At 27.8% G+C, this 20,111-nt stretch overlaps 1 protein-coding gene across 1 annotated transcript in view; it reads right to left on the bottom strand.

Moving 5' to 3' along the window:
• The window catches only part of LOC106690541 (furin-like protease kpc-1), a gene marked incomplete at its 5' end in the record, with an annotated part of 130,769 nt that overhangs the window by 6,375 nt on the left and 104,283 nt on the right, over nucleotides 1-20,111 (bottom strand). Inside the window, 8 exon segments of the mRNA XM_024358571.2 lie at nucleotides 3,626-3,877; nucleotides 5,138-5,629; nucleotides 10,616-10,826; nucleotides 11,338-11,419; nucleotides 11,764-11,881; nucleotides 13,036-13,243; nucleotides 14,923-15,132; nucleotides 16,649-16,821. Of these exon segments, the coding sequence (XP_024214339.1) occupies nucleotides 3,626-3,877; nucleotides 5,138-5,629; nucleotides 10,616-10,826; nucleotides 11,338-11,419; nucleotides 11,764-11,881; nucleotides 13,036-13,243; nucleotides 14,923-15,132; nucleotides 16,649-16,821 (1,746 nt within the window).

The following is a 20,111-nucleotide window of genomic DNA, read 5'->3' as shown; positions in this document are numbered from 1 at the left end:
GTAATGTAAAATAAGAATAAATAATTAAGTAACATGAAATAATTGATAGAAATAAAAATAGCACTATCAATTATGACTTAGAAGAAAATATTTCAAAAGACAAAAACAAAATTATGGATTTAATATTCTTCCAAACTTTGAAGGAAGTTTGCTAACTTTCAATTAAGATAGTAAGAATAAATTTTCTTTTCATTTTAAATATTATATTGTTTCTTTATAAAAGATTTGTTCACATTTCTGATGCTGATGGTGGATAACTAATATTGTATAACAGTAAAAAATTATTGATTGTAAAAGTTTATATAATATGTTAAGTATAGTAAGTGGTTGTTTAAAGGTATATTTTGAAAATTGTGCAAAAAAAAAAAAAAAACCTGAAGCATCAACAGCTAATATTGAAGAAACAATATAATACATAAAAAGAAGTGGAAGTTTGTTCTTGCCACAGTAATTGAGAATCATGGATACATCAAAGTAAAAAGAAATGAATTAATCAAAAACCATCTTCATAATAAATAAAAAAGTATTATTAAGTATTATAGCAACTATTTAATCAATTATAAGAATTTCATAATCAATAAAAAAATTATATTTAATATAAAAAATATTCACGACTTCATAAAACTATCATCTGGGTTTTTTAATGGGAAAATTGGGTTGGACGCCTTTATAATGTTGGGAATGTTCCAAAATACTCAATCCAGACTTGAAACACACCAAACTCCTTTTATGGGTTTTAAAAACTTTATATGTCATGAAATAATAATAAAAAAAAAAAAGGAATTTTAAAGAACATATTTGATTTTCTAAAAACTTTCAACCAGTGAAAAAAAATGAGCACATTGTACACTAGACCATACCCAACAATTCTAACAATTTTGATGAAATTTGCAAAAATTTTTCTTCAAACTGTTTAATTTTTTTCATATTAAATATATTCCAGGAAAAAAAGGAAATTTCATTTGTCTATAATCTAGAAAAAATGTATATATTTAATGAACAATTATACAAGCCTAAAACAATTTCAAAACCCAAGTATTCAAAGGATGTTTCAGGGAAACCCATTTATTTTGTTTTTAGTTTTTAATATAACTTGAAAACAACACATTTCCCAGGAAATTCTAGATACTCTTTGGAGATAAGAAAATGGGGTAGAAAGCAAATCATAAACAATAAAAGTAAAAAATCAGAAAAGATTAATCTGACCACTTTTGGCAAATAAATTTTATATCAGAGTTTGCACCCAAAGTGGTAAAAAAATGTAAGAAGACACACCAGTTATTTCGTTTTATTATATACAATAATATCCCATACAGATCAAAATTAAGTGTTCAATGTTTTAAGAAATTGGAAAAAATAAATTTTGCCTGTTTTATAGGTAGATTGATTAACAAGTTGTGATTATAAGATCAAAGCTATTGCTAAAAAGGTAATAAAAAATATAAGGATTTTAATAATATAAAATTTAAAAAATAATAAATATAGTATAAAGATGTTCTAAAAAAATTAAAAAATTGTTTTTTAAATAACTTGCTTTGTTTTTAAATACTAGGTGGGGTTAAAGGTTTTTGTAACGAATAATCCTTTATTCAGCCATATAAATAATGTATCATGTGTTTATTAATATTGATTTACAGACTTTATACACGTTTCAGTGGTCTTGGATATATGAATTTCTCCAATGATCAAATCAACTCACTGACTTATAAATAAGGTTTCATATATATAATATATATTCATACAATATATATGTTTATACAATTCTCAACACAAAAGTATTGAATTCACCAACAAAACTATTTTACAATGTATAAAAACAAAAACAAAAAAATACTGGAATAAGTAAACATTAAATGAAATTCATAAATTGCCTAAACATATAATTTGATAAAAACAAATATATAGCCATAGAATAAAATCGAATAATGTTCTATGTAGTAAAATTTTAAAAACATTTTTAAAAAATTTCAATTATCCAAAAACAAAATATTTCTAAAACATTTGAAGGGTTGATTACATAATCGAACAAGCCAAAATTATCATTTTAAAGGTTAATATTAGTTATTAAATGGTCAAGTCTTATGTTATTAACAATGGTCCTAATCAAAATTTGGTATAGAGATTTACCATTGAAAACCTGCTGTTTCCTGAAGTTCCTCGACCATTTCTTAACTTTCATTCAAGCTATGTGTGCCATGTATATCTCAGATTATTTCAGACGAGTCTGTCATGAATAACATGGTAAATAGGTTTAAATTGCTAGGATGGACCTCTCACCTATTTTTACTGAACTTCCAGGGATAAAGCCAAGTAAAATTCAGGACCAGAGGTATCCCATTCTATTTTTAGAAAAGCTACAACATTAACCCCACGAAAACTTGTAGGATTTATTGTTATAAGATTGATAGAAACATAACAGATTGAATAAGAAAATAAAGTTATATAATTATTCAACAAAAAAACTAAACATTTCACTTCTATTTCTCAACATCAACAATTTTTGACATGTTTGGGTTTTATAATCAGCCCTTCAATTTCATTAACATCAATCAAATCAAAAAATTAAATCTCAACACAGAATTTTGACAATAAACATGATATACCGAAAAGTATAATAGGGGCTAAATTTTGATAATTTAAATAACTCAGTGCTCAATGAATTGAATCGGGTTAAATTCGACCGAATCAGCACAGCAACATATAGTTTAAAATTGAGCATTTTCGAACACTTTATGGATGGAGGTCTGCACAGAAAAAGGAATACCCTACACGACGAACACACTACCAAATACATAATACTGATCAAACATTGACATATCCACCTCCACCAATACACAGCAAACCACATAAATTGGCTCTTTACGTTTATATAATTGCACTTGCAGCAGTAGACGATAAAGCAAAACAGTCCTGTATTAGAGGTTTAGTACAAGTAACTGTAATGGTTTAATAAGGTTGGTAAAAAAAAAAAAAAATTCAGTGAATTCTCAATCTGAGATGATATTAACAAAATTATTTTAAGAGCCTGCTGCTACTGAAGTGTATAAACATTTTGAAGGCAATAATGTATTTATGATTTATACTTAACTTATACAACTTTTTTGTATTTTTACCAGTTATTATGAGGTGAGGAAGTTGTTAACTCATTCATTCAATACACCAAGCCCGAAAAAATTATTAATGTATAAATGGAACAAGATTTCTTTTTTTTTTTTGTGATTTTATAAATTTTTTTTTTTTTGCTTCAAGCTTTAATCTATTTCCCATAATCTTATTTTCTTCTATTAACAAACGAAGTTAGTTTCACTAATTGTTTAATAGATCTTATTTTCTTTTGTAAACATTTTCAAGACTTGCAGTTTTAAATATCATTCTATCATTAAGTACATAGTACATACTTGGTAAAAATTCAAAAAAGTCATTTTTATTAAAAATTACCATAAAAACTTTTTTGCTGAAAAATTGTCTAAGAAATATTGTCTCAGTACAATAAAAATTCACAATATTGTATCACATAGCACGAAAAATTACACGATCCGAGGGAACACTTAAGTCCGTGTCACTCTTTGTTCACTAACCGCGTTCCTCAGATATATTAAAAATACGATAAGAACAATAGACAAACCTAGACAAGAGTTAGAAGGTTTGTTGCAGCCAGAAGACACTTCTGGCATAGTGCGTACCACCTCCTGCGAGGTCTGCCCAGTACGTTGGGCAATTTCTTTCCACCTACTGCCACTGTTTAGTTCAACCGAGTTATCCTCATTAAAACTGTCAGTATTTACATCTTCTTTTTTCTTAGGTGTAGCAGTTTCTAGTTCATAACCAGGAGCAGTTTCAGTTCCATAGAATATCAAATTCCAGTCGGAAAGTTTAGCTGAAATCATAAAAAAAACAAAAAAAAAAATGAATAAATATTTAAGTTGAATGGTTAATTGCATATCTATTGTATATTTTTTAAATCAATTAACACCAGAAAAATTCAGAACTAAAGATATTTAGAATAATTATCTTACAAATATTTTTATCATGTTCAGCTTTTTTTTTTATGACTTTTTTAGAAGATTTTTAAATTAAACCTGGGATGGAAATGAAGATCAGCATTATTGGTAAAATATAAATTAAATTAGACAAGAAAAAAACAATCAGCATTAGTTCATAAATGGAGAAGGTTAGAATTCAAAAACACTTAATAATTTTTTACAAAAAGTGTATTCAATAAAAAATGATATGGTATAAAAATAGTATCTTTAAGGTGTTATATAATAAATACATGTTATAAAGTTATTAATTTAAATATAAAACTAACAGACTGTTAATAATGTTAAATAATATCAAAATCAACACCGACAAGCAATGCAATTATTAGGTCATTGTTATTATTAGTTGTAAAGGTTAGGTCTTATTAAATGTGGAATTATTACAAGAAGTTAAACAACAGGCATAATGTCATAAGCTCACCATTCACTGAAATTTAAAGGAGTAATAAAAAATTATTGTTCAAGTTTACAATCAACCTTTGACTTCATTTTCATTAAATAGCATTAAATTAAATTAAATTTTAAATAATAATATATTAAATTATTTCATATCCAATTGAAAAGTTAAGAAGTTAGTTTTTTTAATGTAAAACATTTAATAATTAAATTTTCTCAGAAAAACATTAAAAGTTCAGAACTTAATTTTGGTCATAAACTTGCTTATAATAATATACCTGTAACATGAACATATAAAACATAAAAAATAAATTTACTATTAAAAGAGCAACAATATGTTTCTACAAAAAATGAAGCATGTGAGCATATTAAAAAAAAAAATTGTGAATTAAGGATTCATAGCTGTGCAGAAACAAATACAATTACTATCATGCTACAAACTGCAAATAAAACAAAATAAAACTCGAAAAGATAATAACTTTGTGATTACAAAAGCTAGTACTAAAGAAGATAAAATTCTAAACAAATAATCAACAATATCTACTTTCAAGACTTTTTAAAATACAATAAGTACAAAAAAATAAAGAGTAAAATATGGCAAATAAAAAATATCTAACAACCAATCAGGTAGTTGAAATAAATAAAACGATAACACTATTTCTAAGAAGATGGAATGCAGGAATTTTTTCAGACACTCTTGCCTGTTTCTTTTTGAAGATCAATTGAGTCTAGGCCTTTTCTTGATGGTCTTAATGGAGATTCATTTATTTTAGCGTAAGGAAATAGTTGTTGTACTTTGTTATACTTTTGAAATATAGCTGGGAAAAGATTTGTGGATTGACTGGCTTGCTGTGGGGGAGCTAACAATATTGTAAGCCCTATCGGATGGGTTGCTGTCAGCAAAGGGGAAATCGTAGGCCTTCTTGCAGATATCACTGAAGGCCTAGGAGTCTTCCTGCCCCCCGGTGGAGCACTAGTAGGGAATATTTTCTTCGCTCTTCCTGGCTTTTGTGTGGCGTTGGCTGATTTATTTTTTCGAGCTCCTTTGCTCTTCTTTGGCTGAGGTGGAAGATTCAAAGGGGGAGGTGGTCTGGGAGGAGGTACAGGAGGTGGAACATAGCTCCCTTTGTAAGATGGTGGGGGAACTTCTGTCCCATAGAATATCAGGGCCCATTCCTGTAGTGTAGCTCTCCCTAAAATTAAATTTATTTTAAAATAGTAAGAAATTATAAAACAAAATTTCTATTTTCTATTGTATATTTAAAGGGTAAATAATCTAAAAGTGATTTACTGATATAAAAGAAGTAAATCAAATTTAATTTGATCTTTCCAAATAACATCATTGTGAAAAAAGCTGAATTTCACAATTACTCACATATTTCTGGCAGTGAAGCGAATGCACATCAAAATAACGAGATGGGATGTAGCCTAGTGAAATGGGGACCTGATTTGTGAATTTAGGAAGGTTTAGGATAGTTCTGAAAATTGCTCATTTATGTTTTTTGGGATTATAACTTCAATTTGCTTGCACTCATTTCAAAATGAAGTGGCTAAACATAAAAATAATTAGAATCAAAATCGTTGGTAATTTTCTCTTCTATTATCTTGTATAATATGATCATAGAAAAAATAAACGATTTTCAAGTTATATGCAAAAAACATAGAAAAAGAAAGAAATACTTATTTTTGATACTTCCAGAAAAACAGGAGATTGCAAAGTTAAAATTCATAATTAGCACCCTAAACATATATGAGTAAATTTTAAGGACAACTCCAAAACATATCACTGAGATCTTTTTCTGGTCCTCATTACACTGAATCCCATTAGACTAATATAGTTCCTTTTAAATGATGCTATAGATAAAAAAAAATGTAAAGAATTTATCCTTGTGTAATTCATTGTTGGTTGATGTTACTAAAAAATATAAAAAAGCAAGTTTTTCTAGCTATGGAAGAAAAACCAAAAACAATTTTTGTATATATTTCAATGAGAAATTAGAAGTGATAAACATGAACTTTGAAATCAATGCTCCTAAAAACATTATTAAGCAAATTTTGAAAATTTCTCCAAAACTTTCGGTCGAGATCTCTTTCTGGCCCCTAGTTCACTGAACTAATTAGCTTTCATATAAATTAGAAATAATTCAATGACATAGATTTAAATACAACTATACATCAAATACAATTGAAAAAAATTAAAGTGGAAAACAATTTATTTTAATGAATGTTATCCAAATTTAGTTACCTAAGGAAAACCATCCACCAATAAATTTAATGAAATATTTTTTTCATATTCACATGGGATTTCCAAAAATTGTTTAACAACTTTGACCATATTTCCCAGCTCTACTATGTAATATTATAATTTTCTCAACTCATTTAGATTTAAACTATTTATCCATCAGCCTGTTCCAAAGATAGGCACTTGACAACAATAAAATACTAATTTCTCAGCTACAAAAGTAATAGTTTCAAATTTTAGAAACTCTTTGAGTAAAATGTTTTACCACTATTTTTCCAATCTGAAGAAAGTTTACAAATATCATATTTCCCAATTTTGGGGGTTTTCAAAATATTGGTAAGAGGGGGAAAGAGAGAGGAGATAGGATAACCCTTCTCACTTCCTCCATAACCATGTCTAACCTTACATGGCAGAATAAAAGCTAAAACAGAAGATTGTAGGACTCGGCGCATTCCTTATTCCACAGGACACTACTTAGCAGTGAGACCATGCTCAAGGCTTCCCTTCATTTACCAATGTGTGAATACTACTAAACAGTTATGTTTAGTCGACAGGGAATAGAATACACTGAACAGGAACATAACGAAGTAAGACTAACTAAACACACCAAGTGTAGTTTCCATATATTTCCACGCTATCTACTTAAAACAAATTATACCACATAAAACGCAGATTAACATTCACTGCTAGGTTAATATTTCAAAAAAAGTTCTATAATTTCCTCAACTGATAAGATTTGAAATGTAATGAAAAAACACAAAATTATTTTTCATTCAATCTGATAAAAGTATATTACCGTAAACTGTTTCATGGGTATATTTTTTTTTTCTTCAAAAAATAATGTTCATTCTCTATTAAAAATAAAATAGGAAAATATCTTGAAACATTGAAATAATGTAAAATGTTTATTAATTACCACTAATGCAGTATAAAAATAAATAAATAAAAAATAAAATATATATTACCTAAAAGTAAAAGTACTAGTAAGCGGTGTTCCTGAAGAACAGTTCAACCACCATATTTTCTTCATTTTATTTTCATTACAAGTATTATACTTGAACATTTTACAAGAATGAAATAATGGATGACAATTATCATATTTTCAAGACACATGATAATTATTAATATGATATCTTCCAATTAGCATTTATTTTTCAGCTTATAAACAAATTCAGTTTATTTATTACATAGAAGGAGAAAATATCAACATAGAATCATCTGCCTGTCATCTATCCTTTTGTATTTATCCATATATTTATTGCTGACTATCTTTCATATGATTAATGTTTCACCCAGCTTACTAACTTTATACAGCTTAAAAATTTTCAACAATTGTTTCTTAATCATAAATCATAGATTTTTATACAACTAAATATACTCAGTAATATTACTGTTATACCACCAAAACCATTATATAACTAACCATCTACTCTGGCTGCTTCCATATTTTCAACTAACAATTAGTATAGCTAAGCATAGGTTTTATACTAACCAGAGGAACACATATTGCAGTAAAAATGACTTTTATTATGTTGTATTCTAGTGTAAAATTAAATAACTATTAGGGATAGATTCTACTAATACAAATTTCTCAGAGTTTTCTTTAAAGGCTTATTAGATATTTTGCACTCATCTTAAAAAATAAATATATGCTGGTTTCTCAAGAATTCTTTAAAGTATTTAATGTAACCGATTCAGTGACTTCATCAGCACTATCCTCCATAAAGATCCTAGAATCCTGATTGCTTGATAGTATAGTTCCTGTCTTCTCACATTTTACTTCCTTCACTTTTAATATCAATTCCTCACAATACAGATTTTATATTTTACTTCATCATATCTTTAAAGCATCTCTGAAAAATGGTTATTGATATTCTATCCTTACATAACATGTCTCTGATATCGTACATCATATATTTTCTACCTTAAATGACTAAATTACCTTTGCCACCTATTTTCATTATAAACCTAGACAGATAGTTTTTTAGTTATCTCCTTCATATTGCTCCAATTTGACTACTGTTGTATCCCCCATATTGGGGTGTCACTGGGAATCTCAATGTTGAACTAAAACATTTAATTAATTTCTTTGTACAATTCAAGTTTGGGATCCTCAGGGATGCCTTTATCTTCTAATTTTATAAACAGGCTTTACCCTTTCTACCACAGAAGAGATTTCATGGCATCTTTCTTTTCAAAGTAATCCAATCCTGCAGTGATCACCTTTAATTCCAATTCTCTGTTCATTCCTGACATACTCATTCTTTGTTTTCAGATATATATATACAACAGCTTAACAAACCACAGCTTTTGACAGGAAATTTCTTATCAGATTTGCTTTCCTGTGGTATTCCTTCTTACTTTCATGTGTCGCTCCACTACCCTTACCATATTTAAATTTCTGCAGAGTAGAAGCTTACAGTACCTTAACAATCCCAGCAGTGCCGTCCATGTAGCTTAAGCAGTGCAGCGCGTGATTGAGTGAGCTCCTATTAACTTAATCTCTTCAATTACAATTTAAAAAATTTTCCTCCAAGAATGGACTTAAGAAATGTCTGCTCTATTCTAACTATTATTATTATTATTATGGAAATTAATATTTTTTGCCTTAGGCTAGAAGGGGGAATGCATGATCATTATTAATACATTATTTCGTTTCCAGAAGTTTCACTTCTGTCGGCCAGTCATAAGACTGGCACAATTAATGTTTTTTATACTTTCTAATTAATATTACAATTTTTTATAATTATTTTCTCGATTTATTAATATCAGAAGTTTGTTTCTGTTAGTAGGCTTAAGTTGCATCATCATGATTTATTGTTATTATACTATATTTTTCAGTTTTAAGTAAATTTTCTTTTACTATAAGGTTCTGAAGCCTATTTACTATCTATGTAATGCTATTCTAAGGATACATCCCAGAACAAATAAAAAAATATTATTAATATTATCATTACATAATTGGATATAACAACTTTGAGTGTATTAGTGCCAGAGATACTACCTACCTTTCTGATGGCTTCTTTTTTATCACTCCTCAACACATTGTTAAGGAGATATATTAAGATTTAAACATCAAATTTTATTGGTTTATGGGTATTGTTAGGAAAGGTTATTCATAAGTTGAACCAATAATGGTGGCATTGTTATGGAATACAAAGGTGTAAATATGGGCGTTTTGGTGTGTAATAACAAAGGATTAAAGGAACAATTAGAAATCAGATATCAACAATTAAAAACAAATAGAATTTTTTTCTTCTTCAGGTTTTTAATAGTATTATATGTCTCCATTCGAAATATGCAACCAAGAGCTTAATCACATATAATTTAATAGAAAAATAAAGGATTTATTCATTGTATTAAACAATTACAAGAACTCAAAGAAAAAAAAAATCAATATATTTGAACAGAACATATTGAAAGCAATTTTTTTAAGTTGTCTAACCAGTTGTGGCAAGTAACTTTCTTCTTACTGTATCAATAATAGAATCTGTTAATTGGCGATTGATTAGAATCTTCAATCAAACAGTGAATAAAAATTCTGAATATCTCAGCATAAGTGATAATAGTTGTCCAGCTCAATTTTGGTAAGCAAATACCAATTTAAATTTCCACATTTGGCTATGAATTTTCCTGTAATGACATATATTGAACTTTTGCTCACATAGTCAAGCAGTAACAACATACTCAACTTCTACACAATATAATTTTAATGAAATACAATTATAGCTTTTATAGTTTTTTTTTTCATTCAAAATATTGATGATTATGTTAGAAAAATCAGACATTAGTATTTATTAAAAAACCCAAAACTAAAATTTTAAGTCCCAAATGTACATAATACAGTGTTATTTTTTTTTAAGTGCACCACCACAATGTTAATAAAACAAATGACAAACAATGACTGGGGTTAAAGAAATGTAAAAGCATTACTTACCTAAAAATCTGGCTTCATTGTGTATTTCCAGTTTCCAGATACCCAGAGGATTTTCACCCCAGGTATGAACTGACATGAATGGCCAAGACCTGAATCCAGAACGGGAAACATCGTGAGGTCGTCTGGCCAAGAGAGTAGTTCTCGTTCCAGCAGGAGACGTTAATTGTATTTCTAAATCCCCTCGTCTTTGAGACATCAATGTGATCTTTGCCTGAAAAAATATTGAGCACTCAAATTAAGTTTAAGTTTATAACTCACCATATATTTATCACCATGATCCGAAAGAAACTACTTTCATACAAATTTCTAGCTCATGTTGATGGTATTTACATGACTGGGCAATACCACAATTGATTCCACACAGCACGATTTGATGAGTAATTTGAGTTACTGAAATTACTCATCCACAAAACCACAAACAGTTGACAAGGTGCTATCTATTTAATCTGTTCTATTTCATTTCTTATAAAGGAATTGTTCATAAGCAATGGCTACTATCTTTTCTGCCTTAAGATGGAGAATATAAAGAAATTAAACTCCTCAAACAACAATGTTTTATTTTGTTCAAGATTGAAGGCACAACAAATCTAGTAAAAAAAATAATTTTATAACATCTAAAACATGATAATATTCTATCTCATTTAACTAGTTAGAAAGAATTTTGAAGCCAATAAGATGACAATAACTAATAAATACAGATTAATTAAAAAACAAAACAATACCTGTACATGTTCCAGATAATTTACTCCGGCACATTCCTTCACATGTAATTCCAGAGTTACATAGCTCTTGGCTGGTATTACCCTGCATTAAAATTAAACATTTTTAGCAAATTAAAATATTTCAATAAAAGACCCAAAGATTTGATGCTGATAAAGCCATCAATAAAAGTAATTATTTAAGGCAAATAATATTACAATAATTAAAGTGAATATAATTTCTATTGTGCCTGTTTACCTCAATACTTATTAGAAACTAAGTTATTTTACATGAATTGATCAAATATAAATCAAGAGAACTATGGAAATAATGAAGGGATAGATAAGAAAATATTAATTGATAATTGTTTATCTTTATTCAAGTTTGTAAAATAGCTATCTTCAAAAATAACTAGCTGTAATTTCACAATATGAGAATTCAAAACATACTTATCTGTATGTGGAGCTAAAACTTCACACTTGTGTTGTTCAGGAACTGTCGGCCAATTTCTTGCAAGTTTGACCATTGCAGCTGCATCCATTAAACCATATCCAAATGAATGACTCACTGAAAGAAACAAATTTATAATAAATCATGATTCTTTGATTAGAAGATTGGATATTGTTATACTATTGTTTCCATCAATTTCATTCTAAATCAAACAATTAATAAGAATAATGAAACTGAATTTTTCCTTCTCTGCTATTATTCTTTTTCACTCTAATCTGAATAACAATAATAACCACAAAGAACTAGTTTTGTTGATGAAAGAAGAAACAAGTTTCATGCCAAAAAGTTACAAGTAATATTTAATATTTCTTTATGTAATACAGCATTTTTAAAAGAAAATTCAATTAACAACTGGAAAAATTATGACATTATAAAATTTAAACAACTAAAAATAACAAAAAAAAAAATAGGAAAAAACAGTAGCACTACAACCTATATTTCATTGATTCAACTTGGTAAAGTACTATTTCTATTCCAGAGGTGCCCGAAACAAGGCATTTGTACCACAATGTACACTGGGTATTCTGAATTAGGACATGGCCCACTCATAGATTTTTTATTTTTTTTTTTTTCTAAAAAAGTTCATGATCTTTTTATGGGAAGGAAGAATGATTTAGACTCAGCATTTTGATATAATTATTATTTTTATGTAAGCCATTCTTCATATTAAATGCTATTTAGGTATTAAAGTTCTTTGAAAATTAAAATCAATTGTTTCTATTTTTTAAATTTTTATTGTACACACTAACATAGTTTTATTGATATCGATTTGTAAAAAAAAAGGTCTGTGCCCAGAGAGTCTACTTTTGAGGACATAAAACAGGAGCATAACTATGGGTCAGTTTAAAAATGTGAAACACGATGGAAAATTTTGATTTAAGGGGATACGTTTATTAAAATTTTATTTCTAGCTCAAATAAGAAGGTTCCTTTTTAAATACTGAGTGAGGAAGCAAAATTAATTTTTTTTTTTTGTATAAATAATGAATATTGATAGAAAATTAACCATTTATCCGTCCTTTCTAGGAGCCATTTAGCCCCACAAAAATTTTCATTGGGGCTCAGAATTAACCGCCTAGGGAGAGGCAAATCAACCATTTTTAATTTATGCATGCAAGAGAAGCTTCACAAAATAAGAAATATTTACATGTATGTAAAAAGGATTTGAACTACTGTGTAACTGTAAAAATATTAAATTTTTAAATTTCTTACCATTTCTACCAACTCCGTTTACTGTCCAATCAGGAGCTTTAAGATTAGCAGGTTTTGCTGTTGCAACAACAATGTGCTGCATATCCCTCCACGTGAGTTGAGTGTTGGCTTCAAGAGCAAGAGCACAGATCCCAGCAGCGAGGGGCGCAGATGCTGAGGTACCTGTGTGGCTCGATGTACACTGGTGGTGCAGATCAGTTGTTACTATCTGCAACCCAGAAAATGAGGAATATAAAAATAGAAAATGAAATGGGTGAAGGTGTGTCAAATATTAAGAGAAGATTATCTAATATTTTACAAATAATAATAATAACAATTAATTTATAATAAGTTTAAACATTTTTTTTTTAAACTGGGAGATAATTTACCAGCAATCTTGCTGACTCAATACATTCATTTTAAACCAAACTGTTAAGTAACAAACTGAAGTAACATTAATATAATAATATATTCTAAGTAAGATAAAAATGATTAATCTTTTATTATACAAAATAATACACCAAAGATATATCTATAGAACTAATGCAATAATAAAATTATTTTTTATATTTCCATCTATGCAATTATTAAAAAGAGTTTATGACTTAAAAAAACTACAAAGAAACGTTATCATAAGCATTGATTAATCATGCTTACATCTTCATTATCAAATTTTATTTCATATCATTTTTCTATAAAAATAAGAATGGATAACAAAATAATGTTTTACGAAACATCTTCCCTTCCGTCCCCTTTAAATTATTTTATTATTGAAATGAATTATATTGAAGAATGTTTGAAGGTTAAATTAAATAATATAATATTTTTTTCAAGGACAGGTAAGTTTTAAGGGAAATAGTTCAAAAGTATATAAATTTTCTGAAATTACCTGTATGCTGGTGATAGCAAACATTTATCCAAAATAAACAGGCTACACCTAATGTCCAAAAATTTACCATTCCGTTGGCTGAAATTAACTTTCAGATACAGTAAGTGTAAATACTTAAATAAAATTTATTGTCTTTCAAAAAGGTCATACAATTTTCTAATTATAACAATAAAGAAATAAAACGTAAAAAAGATTCCTAGAGTTTCACTCACAATGCTTATTTAGTGGTAACTTAAAACTGTAATTTAAATAATTTTTAAAGGATATAAGTTGTGGTAAATGATTGTATCAGGTGAAATGTCAAAGTTTTGAGAACATTTCTAAAAAGTAAATGAATTAAATATAATTTTACTAACTATAAAAAAATTAATCTTCACTTTTATTGCTAAATGATCAGGGCCATAATAGACGACTATTAATTATGTTAGGAAATAGTCCTATCTCTCACTTGAAATAACAAGTTTATTACTGAGTTATACACAACAAAAGTAACATTTCATGCGATACAATCATATCAAATAAGCAGACACAAAATAAGACGGACTGGAGATATTGTGGGATTTACAACTCTCACTTCAAAATTTAACTCACAATTCACTGACAGAAGGTTGGAATTCTTTAACTGTTGTTTTAAAGTTCATTGTAATGAAATAAAGATTATTTAAATCTAATATTTTAATACTAAAACTTATTCTTAGCATTAATAATAATGTTACTTTTAAAGGCAATTTAAAGTCTGAAATGATTTGGTCTTTATTATGTAAGAGTTAAGTATGGAAAAAATGCTCATCCGCCTTATTTCATGCTAGCTACTGTAATGTATGTATATCTTTTTCATCGAGGATTTTTTTGACATTTTTATTTATTATTAAAGAATTTTAGCTATAGAAATTTTGTCTGTATGTTAAATAATTTCAAGTTAAATAAGAATAAAACATTGGACTTAAAACATGTTTTATTTAAAAAAGCATTAAATTCTCAAAAAATATAACCATTTTTGGCATCTATCGTAGACCCACCTGCTTTTCTCCTGTCGATCCGCTGCTGTAGGTCGTAGCAAGCGTAGACGAGCAGGCCTCTGAGTACCATGGAACTAGTCCATTCTCAGTGGCACTTGAGATAGATAAAGTCCAAATTGAGTTTGTGTAACCATCACAGTTACAGTTATCATGGTCCCTGCCTCCATTACCTGAGGCCCAAACGAATATTGAACCTCTTCCTCCTCGACCCTAGAAACAAAGTGTTATCATTCAAATAATCTATTGAATACCCTAAATATGACTTGGAAAAAATTATGAATGGACTAGTAAGAGTGAATTAAAGCTACTTCATTCATCCAAGGCTTCTTATATGCCATATTGTAATGAAATTAATAGTTTAAACAAAATTCATTAAAGGTTCAAGCAAACAATTTTTTATTTATCATCTGAAAAAAGAGAAAATGCAAATAATGAAATATTATATTGATCTGGTCAGATTATTTATAGAAAACTGATTATATTTATAGGCTAATGTACATTGTTAAACTAACCAATTCTAAAACATTTTTTCTCAGGTTACATTCCCTGTTTGAACACTAGTAAGGTCATAAGCCTGTTACATATCATCTATGAGGCTTTTAATAGATCTTCATAAAGACTGTCAAATGAATTGCTTTTCATTGTTTTTCAGCAGTAGCATATTTTTGTTTAGACATATTTTTATTATAATCAATTTTTAATTAATTAACTTTCACTCAACAATATTTCAATTTTTTTTTTAATAATTACCTGATGCTTTAGAAATTCGAAACTATATGTGAGACACTTCACTTATTCTTATAGCAATTTATTATTACATGAGGTTATTTAAATTTATATACAACTCTCTTAATTAAGTTATATATTAATAATTTTAAATATAAAATATGTTTTATGCATTTATACTCTTTAAGCAAAGGGATCAAATAAAATATTTAAAACAAGTATGTGTGTGATTTAAACTCCATAAAACTATAGAGATCATATTTAATTTTTTTATATGATGTTTTTTTGTATTTTAAATTCACTAAACTATTTGAGATTTCTTTTTCTCTTGGTAATTTTTTATACATTTTTCATCCTCTTGTTTTATCTTGAAATTAAAAATTAAAAAAAAAAAGCCATGTGCTTATTGTTGCTAAATTTAGTTGTTTAATGAACACTTCGAGGTCATTGCATTCCCTCTTCAGCATCTAATCAGCCCCAGTACTATTAGGTGAGTCATAAATTTTAAATATAAAACAAGTTCTTAAAAATACATAACCACCTAAATAAAGTTAGGTCTAAAAATAAGTTATATATTTTGAAAAATTTGTTATATATTTAAAATCGCACAATAATACTGGGGTAGATTAGGTGAAGTAAAGTGGGAAGCAGTATCCCTGAAACGTCCAAGATAAAAAATGAAATAAATTAAGAACAACGGTGTTTTATTTTTTGACCTTAAGGCGAAATAAGAGAATAAAAAAAATTGATAAAATAGTGAAGGCCAGAAGATGAAACAAATTAATTTATTATAAGATGCTTTAAAGTCTAAATCAATATGCTTCAAAGTTTGAGCTTTCTATGATTGTATAACTCATCATAAATCTAACTCTTACTAACCAGTGAAGTTACATTATTGCTTAACAAACTTAACTAAACCTAAATTTGATTTTAAAATTCATTTATTGAAAACTTGGCAGATAAACATAAATTTTAATAAGATTAAATCATTTATACATACTCTAGTAACTCCTTCAATGAAAGCCCTCATGGCTAGTTCTCCAGGGCCATCAACAGTCTTCCCATCATCGTCTGGTCCCCAAGAGGCTGAATAGATGTCGATATGTTGTGGGTTTAAGGAAAGTGAGCGAGCTTCCACAGCGTCAGTCACATCACCATCCAACATTCGGACTCCTAAAAAGTATAAAAGTGTATGAGCTTATTATTATACATTATTTCTATATTACAATAATGCGTATAGCTTCCTGTACCAATCTTAATCCTTAGGATTGTATTCCAGTTTCAAAAATATTTATGACATAGTTTTATGCAATAAACTATAATGCTTGGAAAAATTAATTCCTTCTTATATATTACCTGATATAAAGAAAATTAAAGCCTTAGGTGAAAGAACAAAATATCAAGTCAAAATTGAACGAAAGAAACAATTGTATTAAATATGAAGTTTTTAATTTCTTACCACTACTAGGTAAGGAAATCATCATAATTGGGTTAACTTTTTTAGGTTTCCAAAATAGTGGTTGAAAAATTTAATCCATCAGAAGAGTACACTTGTTCAAGTGACTTATCCAAAGTGAACCCATTTTGGATTATTTTGAACTTTTTTCCCTACCTTCATAAGACAAAACTTTATTAATAAATAAATATATACTTCAAATTAAAATTCTACATCAAAAAATTATTCAGTTTATTTGAAACTTTAAATTTTCTACTGCAAAATAGGTGTAAAAAAACTCAAAATTTTCAGTAACAAATTAGCATATCTAAATTAGATTTTCCCACACTAATTTTTTAAAAATAAAATTCTAAAGTGGCTATATTGACCTTTCGTAGAAAACTCCTCAAATTGATTTCATTAATATTTGAGAATTACAATGTATAATATTTAATCATACTATTTTATAAACAATGATAATACATTTTTAAAACAACATAATTAGCAATATATTAAGCAATCTAGTTCAATAACAGAAAAATAGGAAAAATCATTGTAAAGTGTTAATTTTGCTATGCGCCCAATAGTAAAACTCAATTTGGTGTGTCATGCATTTGGATGAAGGAGTATACTGGAAGGGGTAAAGTAGCATGAAAACTGAGGCCATAAAGGCTGGCCTTATGGCACCAGGAGTGTGACTGAGGAGTAGGAGGGAGAGTGTGAGCCAATTACAGGCTGTTCTCTTTTTACACAATGCAAACCTAAACTCAGTGGGTATGGCATTTTTGGGTTCACTATTGCTTTTAAGGATAGTAGTTTGATGCCACCTCTCTGGCCCAGAAGAAAATTAAAAAGAAAACAACTCAGAAACTGATTTATGAAAAAGTTTCTAATTTACCAAAATTATGTTGAATGGAGCCTCTGAATTGCTGTAAACCTTTCTATATCTACAACTGATTGAAATTTTTAAACAAAAATTTTAGTTTTTTCTTATAAAACTAGTAGGACATTCATACCTTGGGAAGCCTGAAGTGTCCAGGAAATAAAAACAGTAGAATGGTTACTACTGAAAAGTCAGATTGCTAGTTCGAATTATTCAACAAAGGAAATGATTCAGTTAATAATACATGTGTAAGTAATAAAGAAAAAACAGATATAAGCTCCCATTTCACTTAAAATCTGTAATCACGTAAAAATTCATGGGTTTAGAAAAGATGCAGTGTGATGGGAGCATTATTATATAGCACAACCGGAAAAATATTGCAATTTATTTCATGTGTTAAATGTCACAAGAAAATGGAAGGAAATGAAGAACACCTTTCTTCCAGATGGTGGCAGTGGTCTATGCTTTATTCACCGGAAACTCTTTGGTTGACTAAATTGCCCACAATATGTCACTCAACAAAAACCTTTTATTTTTCGACCGAGATTTTTGTTTTAATATCGCGAGATTTTCCATTTAATCTCTCATAATATGTAATTTTTTCAGGCATAAAAGGAATTTCGGAGTAGTGCATTGGATATTTCAGTACGCTAAGTCACGATATAGGTATGTTTTTTTTATTGTATTTTGTATGTATTTAAAAACACAATACATACAAAATACATTTAAAAAAATGTATTTTGTAAAATATGCCGTGAGGCAAAACAAGACAAATTGTATATATTATATTATGTATCTGTATTTATTTATATAAAAAATAAAGAGGTTGGAAAATTTTTTTGTAAAATAGCTGGTATATATACTTACCATCCATTTTTTATATGTTTTATTATTTAATTTTAGGAGGTAAGAAAAAAAAAATTCTGTAAAATATGTCTTATATTAAATTTTTAGTATAATTATGTAAATAAAATAGTTACTTGGTAGTATAATTATATATACTAAGTATATATCTGTCAGTATAATTATTATTTTAAAATAGTATGCATAGGAATTCCACATACCAGGTTGCTAAAGCGTGCCTGGACACAACGATTATTTTTTAACAAGATATGGTATATCGCAAAAACAATTCGTAATAGTATGAAAAATGGATATTACATTTTTATACAACAAAATTATTCTTAAGCAATATCGTTTTGTGCCTAAATTATTTTTCTTTCGTTTTTTTGTCAAGTAAAAAAAAAAGAATATCTTTTATTACAACTTGTGTTGTAATTTAAAAAAACTTTACTACCTTCAAAAAAAAAGATGAAATAAACAAAAAAAATGCTGGTATGAAAACTTTTTTTCCTGCATAAAAAAAAACTTAATTGTCAATTATTCGATTTTTCTCAATTAATAAATGATCGAAAAAGAAAAATTCTAGTACGGTGCGTACATCACACAATTTTCACTTAATATAATAATTCGTATTTTATTGTTTCTTGAGGTAAAGATAACGAATACCAACTTTGTTCTTACTAAGAGTACAACAGTAACATAAAGTACGAGTACATATGAATGCGATCGGAAGAGACCGGCTTTTTTCAATTCGAAGTCCTGTCTCTAATTTTCGTTTTTTCTCCTTTATTAATTCACCAAATACTTAAATATTTTGTATTTATTTATTTTTTATTAAAGCTAACAACGAGAAATGATTAGTTATTTCAAATCAACAAAATTAAAGATACTTTATGAGAAGAATTTTTCGAAAATTCGTTAGTTAAGCCCTGTCAGACTATTGCAATGAAATTAAGACCTAGCAAATATAAGACCACTTACTTGTTAATTGGTTTACCGAATTTAATATAAATCGTTAGAGTAATTTTTGAGCGAATCCCAAAAAAGTGTAAAATCGATTATATTATTTAACCCTCCGGAAGTAAGGTGAATGTCAGACGCAGAAAAGGTAAGGCTGGGTCGGATCTGACCCAGGATACTTTAAAATGTTTTATGAAATATTTAGGGTTAAATTAAACACACACAATATCAGAAAAGAACAAATCATATATTTTTAAGTAATATAAGACCAAATAGAATTATAAAAAGTATAAATAGAAAGTATAAAATGTACATTATTAATTGTTTAAACACGAACTGCAC

This window comes from Halyomorpha halys, unplaced genomic scaffold (assembly GCF_000696795.3).
Source record: "Halyomorpha halys isolate HHAL.00 unplaced genomic scaffold, Hhal_1.1 Scaffold51.1, whole genome shotgun sequence".
Taxonomy (NCBI): Eukaryota; Metazoa; Arthropoda; class Insecta; order Hemiptera; family Pentatomidae; genus Halyomorpha; species Halyomorpha halys.
Note: the sequence above shows the minus strand (reverse complement) of the source record. Positions and strands in the feature narration are given on the sequence as shown.